The sequence below is a fragment of the Nipponia nippon genome, unplaced genomic scaffold (assembly GCF_047370975.1).
Source record: "Nipponia nippon isolate SJK-2023a ecotype South Korea unplaced genomic scaffold, ASM4737097v1 scaffold_3, whole genome shotgun sequence".
Classification (NCBI taxonomy): domain Eukaryota; kingdom Metazoa; phylum Chordata; class Aves; order Pelecaniformes; family Threskiornithidae; genus Nipponia; species Nipponia nippon.
The window spans coordinates 40,047,487-40,063,240 of record NW_028262347.1 but is presented as its reverse complement, the minus strand read 5'-3'; the positions used below and the strand labels follow the sequence as shown (position 1 = coordinate 40,063,240).

The window sequence follows — 15,754 nt, the reverse complement described above, 5'->3', positions numbered from 1 at the left end:
ACAAAGTGCAGATCCATGCAGCACCCCATGTAGTACCGTCGTCCAACAGCTTCCATGTCACCTGCCATGAAAACACCTGCTGAGTAACACTGTGCCGTGCCAAATTCAGGCAGAGCTGGACTGCTTTCCTCTGTGTAGAGCTACTTAAGCAAGAGGCTCATCTCCCAGTTCATATCCTATGAATTGGAAAGAAGGGCCACCTCCACAGCAGCTCAGGAGTGTTGGCAACCAGCACTGCACAGGAGGAACACCCTTGGCGCCCTGGTGAGGCAAGGTCCCAGCATAGCACAGCACCTTCAGACACCCAGTGGGAGCATTACAGGGAGCAGAGGCATGGGGACTACAAGATGGGAAGGCAGTTATGCTCACATAGTCATTTTGAGAGCTGGGGACTGGAGGCATGACAGGGGAATCTTGGCTGGGAACCAAGAAATTCCATGTGATCCATAGCCACCACTTTCCCAAACTCCATAGCCAAGCAGGAGAGATTTATGTTTTAACACCCCTGCTCAGAGAGGTCATTGTGGAAAGCCAAACAACTTAAGTGTGCTCTGTGGTTTTTAGTGTTCACCGGTTTTTGTTACTCAAACAGGTAAATCTCTGAAAACATGACCTCTCCTGATTCCTTTGTAAAGAACTTGAGGCACAGTGCTCTGTACAAGAACATGCCAGCCCATATTTTACTGTGCAGCTTTCTCCTGATTTTCAGGCAGAAAGTGAATGTTTCCTTGTGTGTGGCTGACACTAGGAGCTTTGCTCTCAACTTGTCTCCAACAGCTCAGCCCATTCACATGCCTGAGGTTTGAAAGAAGGTTCTTGATTATTTACTCTTTGGTACATATGCTTGATTATATTGTATTATATCTCCCTATGATACTCTGTTTTGCTTTTACACTCACAGTGTGTCTCCTATCAGACATTACTCTCTTAGAGTGAGACCTGGAACTACACCATAGTTTAATCTAGGCCAAGTCCTCCATGAGTAGCTCTCAGCAACAATCAGGTGTTCTCACACTACATAGCAAAACCACTTCATTCCTTCTGCACTGAAAATAGGAGCATTCTAAGTCAACAGCAGACCACTACAGAGAGGCTATGCTTCTGTCTCCTGTCAGTTGAGGGCACGGGTCTGTCACATCTCCTATTTTATTTCAAGTTTTTCAGTCCTTCATGATGGTGCTTTCAAAGCAGCTTAAGGGAGAGAAAATCCTATGCCATCTCACTGCCATTTAAAGGAACTACAGAGGGTTCCTCTATTACATTAGGACATTTCCAGATGCACCCAAGACCTTGGTGGTAACAGCACCCTTTGCATTCTGCATTCCATATTGCACATGCTATTATGTTGATCTGCATTTTATATATAGAATCACAGAATCATAGAATGCTTTGGGATGGAAGGGAGCTTTAAAGGTCATCTAGTCCAACCACCCTGCAATAAGCAGGGACATCTTCAACTAGATCAGGTTGCTCAGAGCCCCATCCAGCCTGTCCTTGAATGTTTCCAAGGATGAGGCATCTACCACCTCTCTGGGCAACCCCTTCCAGTGTTTCACTACCCTCACTGTAAAAAATTTCTTCCTTATATCTAGTCTTAATCTACCCTCTTTTAGTTTAAAACCGTTACCCCTTGTCCTATCGCTATTGGCCCTGCTAAAAAGTCTGTCCCCATTTTTCTTATAAGCCCCCTTTAAGTACTGAAAAACCACAATAAGGTCTCCCTGCAGCCTTCTCTTCTCCAGGCTGAACAACCCCAGCTCCCTCAGCCTTTCCTCATAGCAGAGGTGCTCCACCCCTCTGATCATTTTTGTGGCCCTCCTCTGGACCCGCTCCAACAGCTCCATGTCCTTCCTGTGCTGAGGACCCCAGAGCTGGATGCAGTACTGCAGGTGGGGTCTCACCAGAGCAGAGGGGCGAATCCCCTCCCTCGACCTGCTGGCCACGCTTCTTGTGATGCAGCCCAGGATACGGTTGGCTTTCTGGGCTGCGATCACACATTGCCGGCTCATGTCCAGCTTTTCATCTGTCAGTACCCCCAAGTCCTTCTCGGCAGGGCTGCACTCAATCCCTTCATCCCCCAGCCTGTATTGATACAATTTTTATCTCAACCCACATATTTTACCTTTTTTTTTTTTTTTTTAATTCTCTCCCCCATCCTGCTGTGGGGGGGAAGCAAGTGAATGGCTGTGTAGTGTTTAGCTGCCTGCTGGGTTAAAACACCACACTAAGCTACATAATAGCATATATACCTGTACATTTCTGCTATGTTTTGTGTATATAAGCATAACATTTTAAATTTGTCATACGGGAGTTCAGTAATCTGTTTAACCTGATACATATTTAGTTACTCTAAAAATAAAGGTTACATATATTAATATACAACAACCTCTTCATTCTTCTTTACTTTTATAGCACAGGCAGAGAGAGAATCAATTCATTATTCATGATTTAGAGCAGGTAGAAGCCTATTTAGCCCACTGTAAGTAAATATGTGTACTGCTGAGTGTGTGCAGAATGAAAAATCTCGTGTTTAGTTATTTTTAAAACATCCCCTCTTGCTCTGCTTCTTAGCAAGTTCAAGGGTCAGCCCATTAATAATATTTTGTATTGAACAACAGTCATCTGATAGTTGTCTAGATGAAAGATTTGGATTTGAAGTCTTTGATAGATCTGTGCTGCATAACTTTCCACCCTTGAGCATGACCCTTTGCATTATGTATCCTTTGTATCTCTTAAAGTTAGTCTCAGAAGAGATTAATGGACAGTTTCTCTGTTCTGAATGACACATTAGGATGAAAACAGTAGCCCTGCTTCCCTCAGACTGGGAGGTTTACATTTTTCTCTCAATTTATTATACATTAGTCTCACTTATATCACTTATTCTGTACATAAACGCTAAACTAGCACTTACAGAAATATTGAAATAACAGCTTTGCATTTAATGCCACAATTAGCATAACAGTTGTGAATTATCCCAGACTTCATTATCATTCATTCTGTTGAACTACGAGATGACCATATTTCCATTACTGTCTATAATTGATTTTTCCAAGTCTTCTTATACAGCTTCAAGCAACAATATCAAGAGAGCCACAATCCTCTTGAAACTCAAATTTCAGGTCTGACTGTTGCATTCGGATTTTATCATGGCACTAATGAAAACAATGTAAGACCTGTTGCTAAGGAGTGGAAGTACATGTTGCTGTAATACTTACAAAGTTCCAAACTCTGCATCACTACTGATGAATTCTTCCAACATACTTGTATCCACCATGGGATTCTCCAAGGCTCCATGGACATCTTGCCCTAAAATTAAAAATGTCAAAAAGACAGAAATTACAAGAGAGAAATTTGGAGGGAGTCGTCAGTACTTCGGACTAAGTAACACTGCCCACTCTCCTACACAAAGGAAAACCAAATCTTTGCTGTCTCACGTGTAACGGATGGGTTACGCTTCTGGTTTTAGTCACTGGGAGAAAGGATGATGGGAAATGCAGAGTAAAAGAGGATGTGCAGAGGAAGATGAAGATGACACCGCAATGCCAGGCAAACACCAGTTCATGCATGGCATTAAGGCTTCAGTGAATTACCACAGTAAGAGGATGAAGGGCCCCAGTCTGCAACTGGAAAAGGGGGTTTTGAAGCTAACGTCATACTCTCTTACACTGGGATCAAAACAGGCGATTGGGTCAAAGCTCAGACATTCTCTCACACAGATCCACTTTCTGCATTGGTACTGCAAGTGAGTTTCTGAAACAGTTTAAAAATCCACCGTCCTGAGCTTAAAGAAAGCAAAAATAAAGCTTTAGAAATGTGTGATTGGTGGCTTCCTTTTATTTTCCCTGAAAAACTAACTTGTTAAATGTACTAATGAATGGAAAGGTTCAGTACTTTGTCCTTTGTTGCTTGGTAACTGAAGGCTATAAACAGATTTTATGATTATAAAGTCACCGGAATTCATGACAACTTTTGTAGAAAGTCAGCCGGAACTCTCTAAAAAAAACAAACAAACAGAACTACTTTGTAGGCTCCCCACCTCTCCAGCAAGCCTTCCATAAACACAGGTGTGGCCAGCTAGAAAGCAAACGAGATAAGGACCTTGAAGCTATTGCTCTCTCCAGCGAGGCACAGGAGCTGTGCGTGGCTCCGTCCCACTGCTGCACAAGATGAAGCGGACCAGCCTATAAATCCGGCGCCGGGTGGCTCAGCCCCCAGCGGCTGCTGCCGACCGTTTCCCCTCAGCTCCGCCGCAGAGCGGGAGATCACAAAAGGTTGGTCACTATCATTGAGCACGAGAGCAGTAACTGCCTTTGGGGCTTTTACTGTCTTCTCACTGTACTAGCATCAAGATGTGTGCATGGTAAGAAGTCATATCATAAAATTTCTTCTGGTTTCTTTCCTGATGTCTCTGTCTGACATGGTTTCTTCTTGATCCAGCGTTTAGATATTACTTAACTGCAAGCAGCATATAAAAATCCACTTCCACCACCTTGCACAAGAATTCCCTCATGTGTCTGTCTTAATACATAAATTCACATTACTAATAAACATCTCCTAAATTGCTTTGGGATCACAGATTAATCTAGGCATCATTTGCTTATCACTACTGCAGACGGTTTTGGCTGCCTTTCACTGTGAGGTAGCAACTTGCAGATGTGCTACTGACAGATCCCTGCATCCCAACGTACTGGCATTGTATACAAACCTGTCCTCTGCCCATCTGAGAACAGATTCAATAGGTGCAGCATACTTACTTGCCTCAGCAAAACTGTATCATGGAAAGTCCCGAAGTAGCAGTGAACAAAGTACTTTGCAAAACCAGCTTGACAGCAAAAAAAGAGCCTGGCTTTCTTCAGCAGCCTTCCTCAAACTTGTTGGATTCTCATCTTTTCATCTTCATGTCTGAACTTAGGATATTACTCCTTGAATCTCAAACACTTCTCCTTTTGCTAATGTAGTCCACAGGAAAATGATTCAGTCACGTTCTCCTTCCTTTACCCACCTGTCCAAATTACCTGGCCCTCATGCAGAGTGATATAATTTTGTTCTTAACATGAGGCTAGAGGTCAGATACAAAGTGTTTTTCCTGTACCACAAAACCAAGAATTCCTTATTTTGACCAAGGTCAGAGACAAGCTCTTTTGAAGTACAGCTAGGAATCAAACAAGGACGGGGCCTTTAGTATGGGCATCCCACAGTCCAGAGATTGGCTCAGTTGGTAAGTGATGACAACAGCAATATGTATCATCCCCTCTTAATCTCTCCACTTTGCATAAACAGTTAAATGGGTAGGATGAGGAGGAAGGAATAAGTAATTCTGTGCTGGGAGAGGAAGGAAGCACACCAGGAAGAAGACAGGCCACCACTAATGAAAGTTCACAGTACAGGTGCACAGAAGAGCCAGTACATTTGGCTGCTCTGTAGAACTTTATTCTTTCTTTCTGAATGTACTTTCCAGGTCAGTGGCGTCGTGTGCTTGCACTGGCACCGGTTTCAGCAGAGGAGGAGCTGTTGGATCACATGCACATTTATTTAAAATGGTGGCATCCATTTCACAGGCGTTTGATCACAGTAAGTACTTAATAGGTACGGGTAGTACGCAAGCCAGGATATGCGGAGTCAGCAGCCTTTATCGGCCCGCGCTCGGGGATCTCTGCTCCCAGTCCACACTCCACACCGCAATGTGCGCAGCCAGCTCTGGGAAGACTCTGGTGCACTGGGTGACACATTCAGCTTTAGTGTCATGGCGCAGAGGATTGCCAGCTACACAAGAAACTGACGAAGATGAAAGGCCAAGACAGTGACTGGGGTTTCACATACAGTTGTTTGCAGAACAGAGTGCAGTCATAGGCAGCATATGATGCTATTTTTCCCATTTCTCCTTAAGCTTCATATTCTGTTATTATCTCTCCTTCAATCTGAAGCCTAAAACCTGTCAGTTCTACCACTGGCTTCTGTTTCCCTGTCCATTCTTGCCTAGCCTGTCCCTGTTCCCGGCCCCAGGCCCCTAAGGAGTAGCCCAAACTCCAGCCTCCTAATGTGACAGTTGCTTGCTTCATCTCTCTCTCTTTGGCAGACACCCCCTCCTTTCCCCCAGCCTTGAGGCTTGTCACCTGGCTCCTCAGCTTCACTTTACACTCCTGCAGCCATCAGCCTCAGTCCCTGAATTACCTGCCCCGATTCATTCTCCCAACATTTCCATGTAGTGCCTTACATATGACCACATTTAAATCAGCGATCTCCTTTTCAGTAGTATCTAAATGCGAAGTGAAGGAGGAGGGACAGAGAACCAGAAATTCCTTGCAGTAAGTTCTATGTCTTTCCCAGAGCAGCCATTTCAGAGAAAGTCACACACTGTCCTGAATTTGGCTTAAACACAGCCATCACTTTCCAAAGGAGTACCCAAGTAGCCAAGTAACCAGGCTATTAGGGTGCTCTTTCTGCAAACATAAATTCAGTCCACAACCACTAAAATATTACGTCAAACTTCTAGTATTGACTAAAAAATCAATACTAAACTGATCATTTCCTGACATTAAAAGAAGATGCCGGGAAGTTCCCAACCAAATCCAACTACTTGTAGTAAGATTTGTGTTAAAACATCAGCTACTCTATACAGGGAACAATTCTTAAATACAGCTTAAGATGTAAAAATGGCACACAGAATACGGTCAGTGCTCAGTAATACCTGCTTGCTTAAAGAACAAATTCATCATGTTTGCTACAAACCCTTGCAACTGGAGGGAAATGTTTCTGCTTGAGAATTATTAGCTGATTTTCATCCGAAGATACTTTACCACTACAACATGCCTCAGCACTCTATGTGCTCCACTATACCGGCTCAGTGAGAAGTCCAGCTGAACTTCTTGACTTACACTAAGGTAAGTATTACTTACGGGGCTGATAGTTTCTTAACTTCTTTCATGCTGAAGGACTTCAAGTACTGGTCGCTACTGAAATTGTTCAAGATAGTCCAGTTCATTTTGACTGGAACAGAGCCGGAGTCATTGATAAAAGCTGCTGGGCCAGCAGAGCTACGGACGTGAACCTTGGGCACAGGGCAGCAACAAACAGGAAAGGGTTAAGGACAGAAAAGCTGCAGCTGGCAGAACTGCAGCCAGCCAGGACACACCGCAGTCTCAGTTATTCAGCATCAGGAAGACCTATAACTCCAAGTGGTAAGGAGTGAGCTTGTGTCAAGATAGATGGCTTTTCCCAAAGTAACATTTTCCAGAGAAACAAATCTTATCATTAATATTTTCAATTTCTCATTTCCTCTTTTATTCCTGTTGGAATCCCTCATCCTTAAAATGGGATGAGACACTTCTGGGTTTTAAGTGTTTTGTGTTTAACAGCATGTGTGTTCTGTGGCTTAATTTATTTACCAAAAGCCCTAAACTATATTCAGTATTATCCATGCAGGAGCAGGAGTATACAGAGAGGTGGTGATTCCACTGAGACTTCTTTAGGTCACAGGGAGCCCTGAGACCAAACACACGCATTTCAGACACCTCGAGGTACCTTCCAACAACAACAACAACAACAACAACAACAACAACAACAAAAGACCACCGAATTTAACAGTGTAACCCGGTTGGCCTTCATTCAGTTTCTCAACCCATCAATAACGTCAGCAAGAACTGATTGCTCTGCTACACACGGACAGGCACAAGAGCTAATCAGGAGCTCTGACCTTCCCCTGACAAATAGGAAGTTACTGATTAAAAACCCCCAAGTGTTTTAATGAAAAAGTATTAATTTCAACAGAAATCATAGGAAAAGCTGTTCAAAGATGAAATCTCTAGTGTGGGAGGAGTGAAATGAGACAGAAAAAAAGACAAGAACTTCCCAGAGCAGCCACTCGACAAGAGAAAAGCCATTTACTCTTGAGAAAAAGCGAGGGTTAAATCCCAGTCAGAGTCGTATCTAATCTAGAGGTCTATTGACTATTGAAAGTAGTGATCAACAGGAAAATAAACATTATCTCATTTCCCTTGGAAAATAAACATTATCTCATGTCCCTTGAAAAAACTCCCTTTTCAGACTGTCCCCTCTCAATATTGCAAATGTGAGTTTATCTTACTAATGAGTGTCAAAACAAATATGCACTGTAAGGAACTAAAGCAACAGGGAAAATGGGATTCTTTTTACTCATGAATTTCAAATAATCTTACAAAACAGATCTATAAACATGCTGAGTTGCCAGCTGATGCATTTGGAAGCCAAAACTGAACCACTGAGGAAGCAGAGAGAGACTTCCTCAGTGGCGGCATTCTCCACTTGATATTGCAGGACTCAGCTTTTTTGTAGCCTTGAAAGACAACGTCCTACCTACCGCTGCTATGACTAATCTCGGAGGCCACCAAGTTAGAACTAGCAGTTTATTGCTTTTGCCTCATGAGATGGCAATATAAAGCCAACCCACAAGCCACAGTGCTAAGCTGGAGAGAGGCCATCAGCTAAAGTTGGCCTTATATTCAATGAAGCTAACCCCTGCTTGGAGAGTGCAAACCCTGCTTTAAACCAGCTCGCTCCCTTTTCAGATTTACCTATAGTTTAAGAGCAAGAGGAGCCTAGCTACTAGGTGCTGAATGAAAGAATGATTAGTTCTTGTAGCCTTGACACGTATCTAATCTCAGCGTCCAGATAATGAAATTCAGCCATCTAGCAGCATCCCTGCAGGCTGCATCGCACTAGCAGACCTTTGTCGTATTCTAGCACTACACAGCAGAACCACACAACGGTACTAAAGGAACATAACCTCCCAAAATGTTTCTTTTTCCTGCAATTAAATGGAATTGACAAGGCCTCTTCCCCTCATGCTGGCCCAGACAGACGTTCTACTAAACTACCTTCTAAAGAGTTATATTAGGAATTCTAGAATTACAATTAGTAATTCTCATTAAAGAGCTCATACAGCTAAAATATCTGAGATACCTTCTACCATCAAGGCATCCTTGTCACAAAAGCCAACAGAACATAGCCCAAACTCCCTAGAGTCCTGTTTTCCAAGTCAGTTACTAAACATTTTTCTGATTATGAGATTTTTTTTATATATAACTCATGTCCAGCACTATTTTGAGTATTTAACAGCTATACGATGCATACTTGAACAAATAGCTTGATAAAAACAAACACCTTGCTGAAAGCAAAGCCAAAGCAGTTTGTTAGCTTTTGATCTCCATGACTTAGTGAACTTAAGAAACATGGTATGAACTCTCTAACATCTATAAACAACGCATTTGCTGGCTAGCAGCCCTAGATTGTGGTTCACTGATTTAAATTTCTTGGCTTAAATACCTTTTCTTGATCAATGCTAGAGAATCTTTAATTTCCTAGTTTGAAATTAAAACTCAAAATTTAGAGTTGCCATCTCTCACCTAGACCAACAGAGTGCCAGGGGAAAAAAAAAAAAAAAAATCACTTATTTAGCACAATGGAAATTAAACGCAGGGAAACAAAAATTGTCCACATTATCCAAAACAGAAAAGGTAGTTTTCCAAGTTAGTCTGAGACCAGTATGACATGAATACCTGCAGAGGTAATAGAAGGAAAACAAATACAGAAAGAGAAGCTTGGAATTGAAAGGTTAATATAAACAAAAAAAAAAATGCAAAGTGTAAATTCAAGGAAGGGAAAGAAAAGATTTAGAAAATAGTAAAAAATACATAAGCCTTTGAACAGCCATTTTGAATCATGGTATGGCAGGGCCTGAGAAATGCAGTTTGATTGTGGAATCTATTAGAAAGTAAATTTTGTGGTAAGAGAAAGTCAGGAGACTAATGGGACCTTGCTTGAATGTAAATTTTCTTTGGGAAAAGGCAGGACAGATCCCAACCAAAAAAAAAAAAAAAAAATTTGAGGTTAACTTCTCAGAAGGATCCCGAGGATACTGCCACAATTAGCATTTTACCAGTTACAATCAGGCCACTTCAGAAGAATAATATTAGTGGAAAGAAACCCCTCTTTAACCTGACATGGTACGATAGAGCAGGAAGGGAGCTCTCAAACCTTGTGAAAACGCTAAGGTTTCAGAAGTGAGAAATTGCAGGGAGACCTCAGCCACTTCCCCGTTTTTCTTCCCGGCAGTTACCACGGCGGCACCGCAGGCTCTGCTGCGTCCACCTTCCCGCTGGTCTCCTGGCCAAAGTACAACGAAAAACGCACTGCAGCGCATCTGTACCATTTGTGCTGTTTCATTCTGGTTATCGCCTTACACAATAGCTTTGTGTACATAGAGCTTTGGGTTGTGGGGCTCTTTTTCTTCTTCAATTAACCCCAAACAATTACTGTATTTTTGCTGCTGGCAGAAATTGTTAAGACTCCCCCTTTAAACTTGACTCTTACCTTCAAAGAACTGCTGCAAGGCCTCATTTTCTCCCACCACATCCATGAAAAGCCAGTAGAAGTGGTTTGCTTTCCTACTGCTTCAAGAGTCCCACTGAGAAAAACGCACTCTTCCAGATGATTATGAACATGCCAAGGAACACGTCATGCTTTTGTCGGAGGTTTCAATGGCTTTGTCCCAGCTGATTTCATTCCTTCATAAATAGCGCCAGGGCTATACTTAAACTCTGCTACACATAAAGGAGAATCTGACAAGGCTTTTGAGGCAAGATGGTGATGTGCGTTCTTCCGTTCGGTATGCCTAATGCTCTTGTTTTAAGGACCTTTGGTCCCAGTACTAACCATAATTACACATGCGCAAAAACCGCGGCAATAAAAATTACTTATCTTGTCTCTGTACTTTCACACAGGTGATGCAATTAATACTACTGATGAAAGCAACAGTAATCAAAAAGGCAAGAGCAAAGCCATCACCGGTTTCACCATATGCACTATCCCATTTAAGCAGCTGACCATCAGACTATCCAATTGCTCTAAAAAAATTATCTCTCACAGCAGTTTGATTATAGGGAAGCAGAGCTTCTACATTATTGTTATTAACAAAACAAAATTACAGCTTAACCTGTTTGTCTAAGGTAACACTGAAAAACATAAGAGAAAGCTGAACATTGAACAAAGGTCTTTAAAAGCTTGTAGCAAACCCTATTTCACTTTCTTTAAATTGATCTTTGTACACTGAAAATGCCCCCTGTTCTGTCACCCCTAAACAAACAGGAGAAAAATATTCAGACATTTTGAGTAGGCATCTGTAGGAGACATTTGGTTGTGAATAAAAGCTTTGGCAAAGTCAAGAAGCCTGGAATAAGGCCATTTTCTGAAGTAGTTATATTCACCAGACAAGTAACTGTTGTGCAATTTTTACAAGCTCCAGACATTGACAGTGACACAGGTTTCTCATCATAGGCAGCTTACATTAAAAATACAGAAAATAATTTCAGGGAAGGGACTTGAAGATGGAAGAAAGCCGATGAGTATTTACAAGATGTTGATGGAATCGAGCCAAACAGTATTTACCACTGAGATACACTGGGTACATCCGTGTAGTCCCTAGTACAAGAAAAATCACGTCAGCATAAAACACTTCAGACACCATTTATGTCTTGGCACTATCATGTATAGAAAGGACTACTTCTCTCTGCTTGAATGAGCAACACTTGTAAAGGATTATTAAGTCAGAATAGCAGCAGCTACCAGCTATCATTTAACTACTGTTAGCTAATCCTGGAAATGGTTTGACTTCGTTAAATAAACTAAGGATTTACAATCATTTAGGAAGCATATATGAGCCTACCATAAAACATAATACCAACAAATACAGTTTGTTTTCTAAGAGTAAGTAAAACCAGACTTCCTTAGCATTACTGAAAGGATAAACAACCCTGTAACAATTTAAGGTAGAATTCTTCCACGTTTCTACAATAGGAAGCAGTACCCAGCGATAGGAGATTAATAAAAATAATTCGCCAGTACTGAAATAGCCCAGGCTGGACATACTCCATTACTAGTAAAATACTTAGATTCAATTGTTTGTTTTAACTTCGCATTGAAATGGCTGGTCAAAGCCAACACTTGCAAAGTGTTTTCAGGCACATACACATGCGAGCAACACAAATATGGTATTAAATTTCACTCCTCATGCTCATTCTATTTACTTCTGTAAAAATGGAGAACCCTCCAGTAAGACAGCGATGAACAGTGTTGGGTTTGTTCGGCATCAAACAAAAGAAATCCGGATCCACCGAGATGCTTCTTGTCAAAGAACCAACTATATAAACTTGCCTTTACTTCCAATGCTTGTCAGTTTACCTGCCAATGCTTTAATCTTAGCTGTAATTGATAAATGGCTGTCATGAGCAAGACCTAGTGTTTTTCCAAAAGGGCTTTTACAGAGCAAATCTACCACATACCTGCAACTATGTTCCTTGTAACCTAATCAACTGTCTGCTTTCAGCTTAGACTATGCCCAGGGAAAAAGGATCACTTGAACTTGCCGAAGTAGCACTTCAACTGAAAAAGCATCTTCCTTAAGAAGCCATGATCCTTTTTTGGGTTCTCTCTGCAGCAAGTCGTGTGTGTGAAGAAACTGATAACATTATATGGAAATTATCTTATTGAAATTATCATCAGTGTGTTAAAGAAATCACATAATGGATATTTTCCAGTTTCAAGGACAGCTGTGGGAAATTGGTGTATAAAACATTGGAAACTGGAAATCCCCAAAAAACCAGGAGGGAAACAAAAAATGATTTAAAGGAATGAAAAAATTCTAATGAAAGAAAATTAGAGGGGAAGAGAAATTTTTTATAGGGGTCAGAACAGATTTCTAACCAAAGAGTTTTCTAACCAAAGGTAATTTTATTGTTCCTTGATGTCTGAAAAGCACCCTCCTTTAGAGAGAAGATACCCAGATTTATTATGCTGTTGTATATGTATGTTTATATATATATATGTATATATATTTTGTATATATATGTTTATATATATCTTCGCTATGTATGTTTCTCTTCTTACGCTGTTTTAAAAATGAAAAATATAGGAAAGCAGTACTTCAAAGAATTCCAGGTTCTCCTAATTGGCTGTTAACTGTATTGGCATACATGCATAGAGAAGATACATACAAGTATCTAAACATTACAATGAAGAAAATGTCAGGCATTTATTCCCTCTTCATAAAATCATCTCAGTTTTACATTTTGAAATGACTTATCAGGGAGGTTCACATCATTCTGCATCACAAAGAAGAGAAGACAGACACTGCTTCAGACTAACACTTTAATCAGAAGTTTTGTTTTTAAATGTAAATTACAATCACTAATACACCTGCAAATGCTTACCACATTTGTTCAACTAAGTATTATACGTACGCATATACAGCATAGGTCAGTTTAAAACAATCACAGTACTTCTTAGTGCAATCTGCAAAAGGAGAAGATCTTGGACCCACTTTGTGGAAATAAATATCAAGTGACAAAAAAAAAGATTCAGCAATTTTAGTTATGTATATTCAATGAAGTTCATGCATACGCAAGAGTAAAAAGATTTAGAGCTCTTCCTTGTAATACCCAAGTTTTGCTAGTGACATCTCTCTTCTCAGCTGCATAACTTCCCAGAACATCTGATCCACTAAAAAAAAAAAAGACAGAAATATCATTAAACATACTGAATTCATATTTTATTTCAACTGATATATACAGGCTGCCTCACTGTACGTCAGTTTAGGGGAACTTCAGAAGTAACAAACACCTAGTAAAACCAGAATTAATATGTGTGAGGACTATTTGTGCTTAGTTGTGACAAAATTTGTTAAAGCATTTATTTTAAAAATTCTAAATGATGGTCCCCAAATTTTAGATTTTTTTTTTAAATTGGAGAACAAAGATACATCAGTACTCATCAGCTTCAATTAGTTGCAGTTTCTCATTTTAATTGCCTTGCCCCTTGACTCATTTTCTGTAAAATCAAAAGACTACAAGAAGAAAGAAGTAGAACTTCTTGAATAAGAATTATTTCCTCACAGAACCTGTAATTTTGTTATAATTTTTCCATTTGTAATCTTTCTTCCTCCCTCGTCTTTCTGCCAGTAGTCTGCCAGCAACAATAAACTGGGGAGGAAAAAGACCTTTGTTTTATTTTCATCTGTATTTTACTAAACTTGATGAGCTTAGTGCCTACCTTAAGCTTCTAGAAGCCACAGCAATACAAAATAAAATTATTGAGTATATAATTATTCAAGACAAAAATTTCCATGCAGTCAAGATCATGATGTAGAATGGCTACAAAGATTATTAACCTGAGCAACGAGTACAAGGTCTTCCCTACCGTATTTCAAAAATCCACTTATGTAAAAGTGACCTCTGCCTCAAAAATTATATGGTGCTTGAGTAGAAATAGATGCAATGCATTATGCAGAAAATTATCATGAGTGCCTACATTCTTTAAAGGTATTGTTGAAATATTTATATACAGCTACAAATGCAAGTGCTATGTTTTTAATGGTAAAGATGACAACTGAGCTGAAACACCAAATTGAAGTTTTTTTTCAAAACTTCTTGTGAAGAATAAATAATTCTGGTAATGCTGAAAATATTTCATTATTTGATGGAAAAAATATTAACTTAATTTTTTTATCTCAATAGCAAAGTAAACAATTTTTAGTTGAAACTATATAGATCCTTTTGGTCAAAATAATAGCCTTTTAACTATAAACCAAATTAAAACTTAAACAACATTTTCAAGATCTTCTGCAATGCTAGTAAATCAGTAAAATTTACCACCATCTGAAGGTTTTATTAAACATAATTTAGTGTACGAAATAGATGAATTTCTGGTGAATTCCATGAAAATAATTCCCTTTGACAAGGAAAGTTTAACAGCATTATTTTGTGTAAGGAACAGTCTCTCTATTTATCACCTCAGGAATACTTCAGGTTAGAAATGGAAACAAAAGATTTGGGTGCAGCTAAAATACTGAGCTCTTGAAATTGGGAAACATCAGAAGACATGACTACAGATGAAGCAGATCAAAGTGGGGCTAATTCTAGCCAAATTCTGTATGAAGCCAATCCCCGCAGACTCGAAGACTGGAAGAATGAAAAGCACAGGCATCCATAAAGATCACAAAGCTGTTCTACTCTACGTTCAAAAATGCTACTGAACTAAAAAAAAAAAATAAATAAATGTTTAAAGTGAAAGCAATTTTTTTTAATTAAATATTGACACAGGGCTAATGACACTTTTTCTACTATCTGTGCTTAGCAAATCCAAGAGCCTAAGTGATACGGTCTGTTTCAAAAAAACCTTGAACTGAAGGTTGTTGAGCAATATTCTTTGACCTGGACAGGAAATACAATTAAATCAATTGTGTACAGTTTAAACATAATCAAATCATCATAATTTTCTTTTATAATGATAAACAGGTAAAACAGTCTTGCAAATGAAAACTACAACTCCAACAAGGAATATATTTTTAAATTCCAGAATTAAGTAACTAGGTGTACGGTGCGTACATTTTCATAATGATCTTCTTTTATATGGACATAGCGAAACTGAATAGCATAGTTAAGCAAATTTCTGAATTACTGCACAGAGTTTAAATAGGCAGGTGTTGGATATGCTATTCTGACAGGAACAAAGTGACCATGTAACTCTGGTGGGCAGAAAAAAAAAAACAAAACACCAAAACAAAACAGCCTGAAACAATGGCAGTAAAAAACACATTTCCTTTTGGGGTGTGGGGTAATCAAGCCTTACATTGTCAGATACATTTATAACCAGAGCCCTAATCAAGAGACTTCGCTATGCCACAGCAATGACCAAGACCTCATTTCTCAGCTGCACTCAGATGAAC

General features: G+C 39.8%; 2 protein-coding genes across 5 annotated transcripts in view; both read right to left on the bottom strand.

Moving 5' to 3' along the window:
* Nucleotides 1-10,486, bottom strand: part of MYRFL (myelin regulatory factor like) — a 46,403-nt gene extending 35,917 nt beyond the window's left edge. The window contains exons 1-2 of the mRNA XM_087766087.1: nt 10,348-10,486; nt 3,216-3,306 (exon numbers count right to left, since the gene is read on the bottom strand). Of these exons, the coding sequence (XP_087622213.1) occupies nt 3,216-3,306; nt 10,348-10,393 (137 nt within the window). The 5' untranslated portion in view covers nt 10,394-10,486. The remainder of the gene's footprint in view (nt 1-3,215; nt 3,307-10,347) is intronic.
* Nucleotides 10,487-13,165: 2,679 nt separating this feature from the next.
* The window catches only part of RAB3IP (RAB3A interacting protein), a 34,383-nt gene continuing 31,794 nt past the window's right edge, over nt 13,166-15,754 (bottom strand). For all 4 annotated transcript variants that reach the window (XM_087766655.1, XM_087766657.1, XM_087766656.1 and 1 more), the window contains one exon: nt 13,166-13,530. In XM_087766655.1, the coding sequence (XP_087622781.1) occupies nt 13,448-13,530 (83 nt within the window). In that variant the 3' untranslated portion in view covers nt 13,166-13,447. The remainder of the gene's footprint in view (nt 13,531-15,754) is intronic.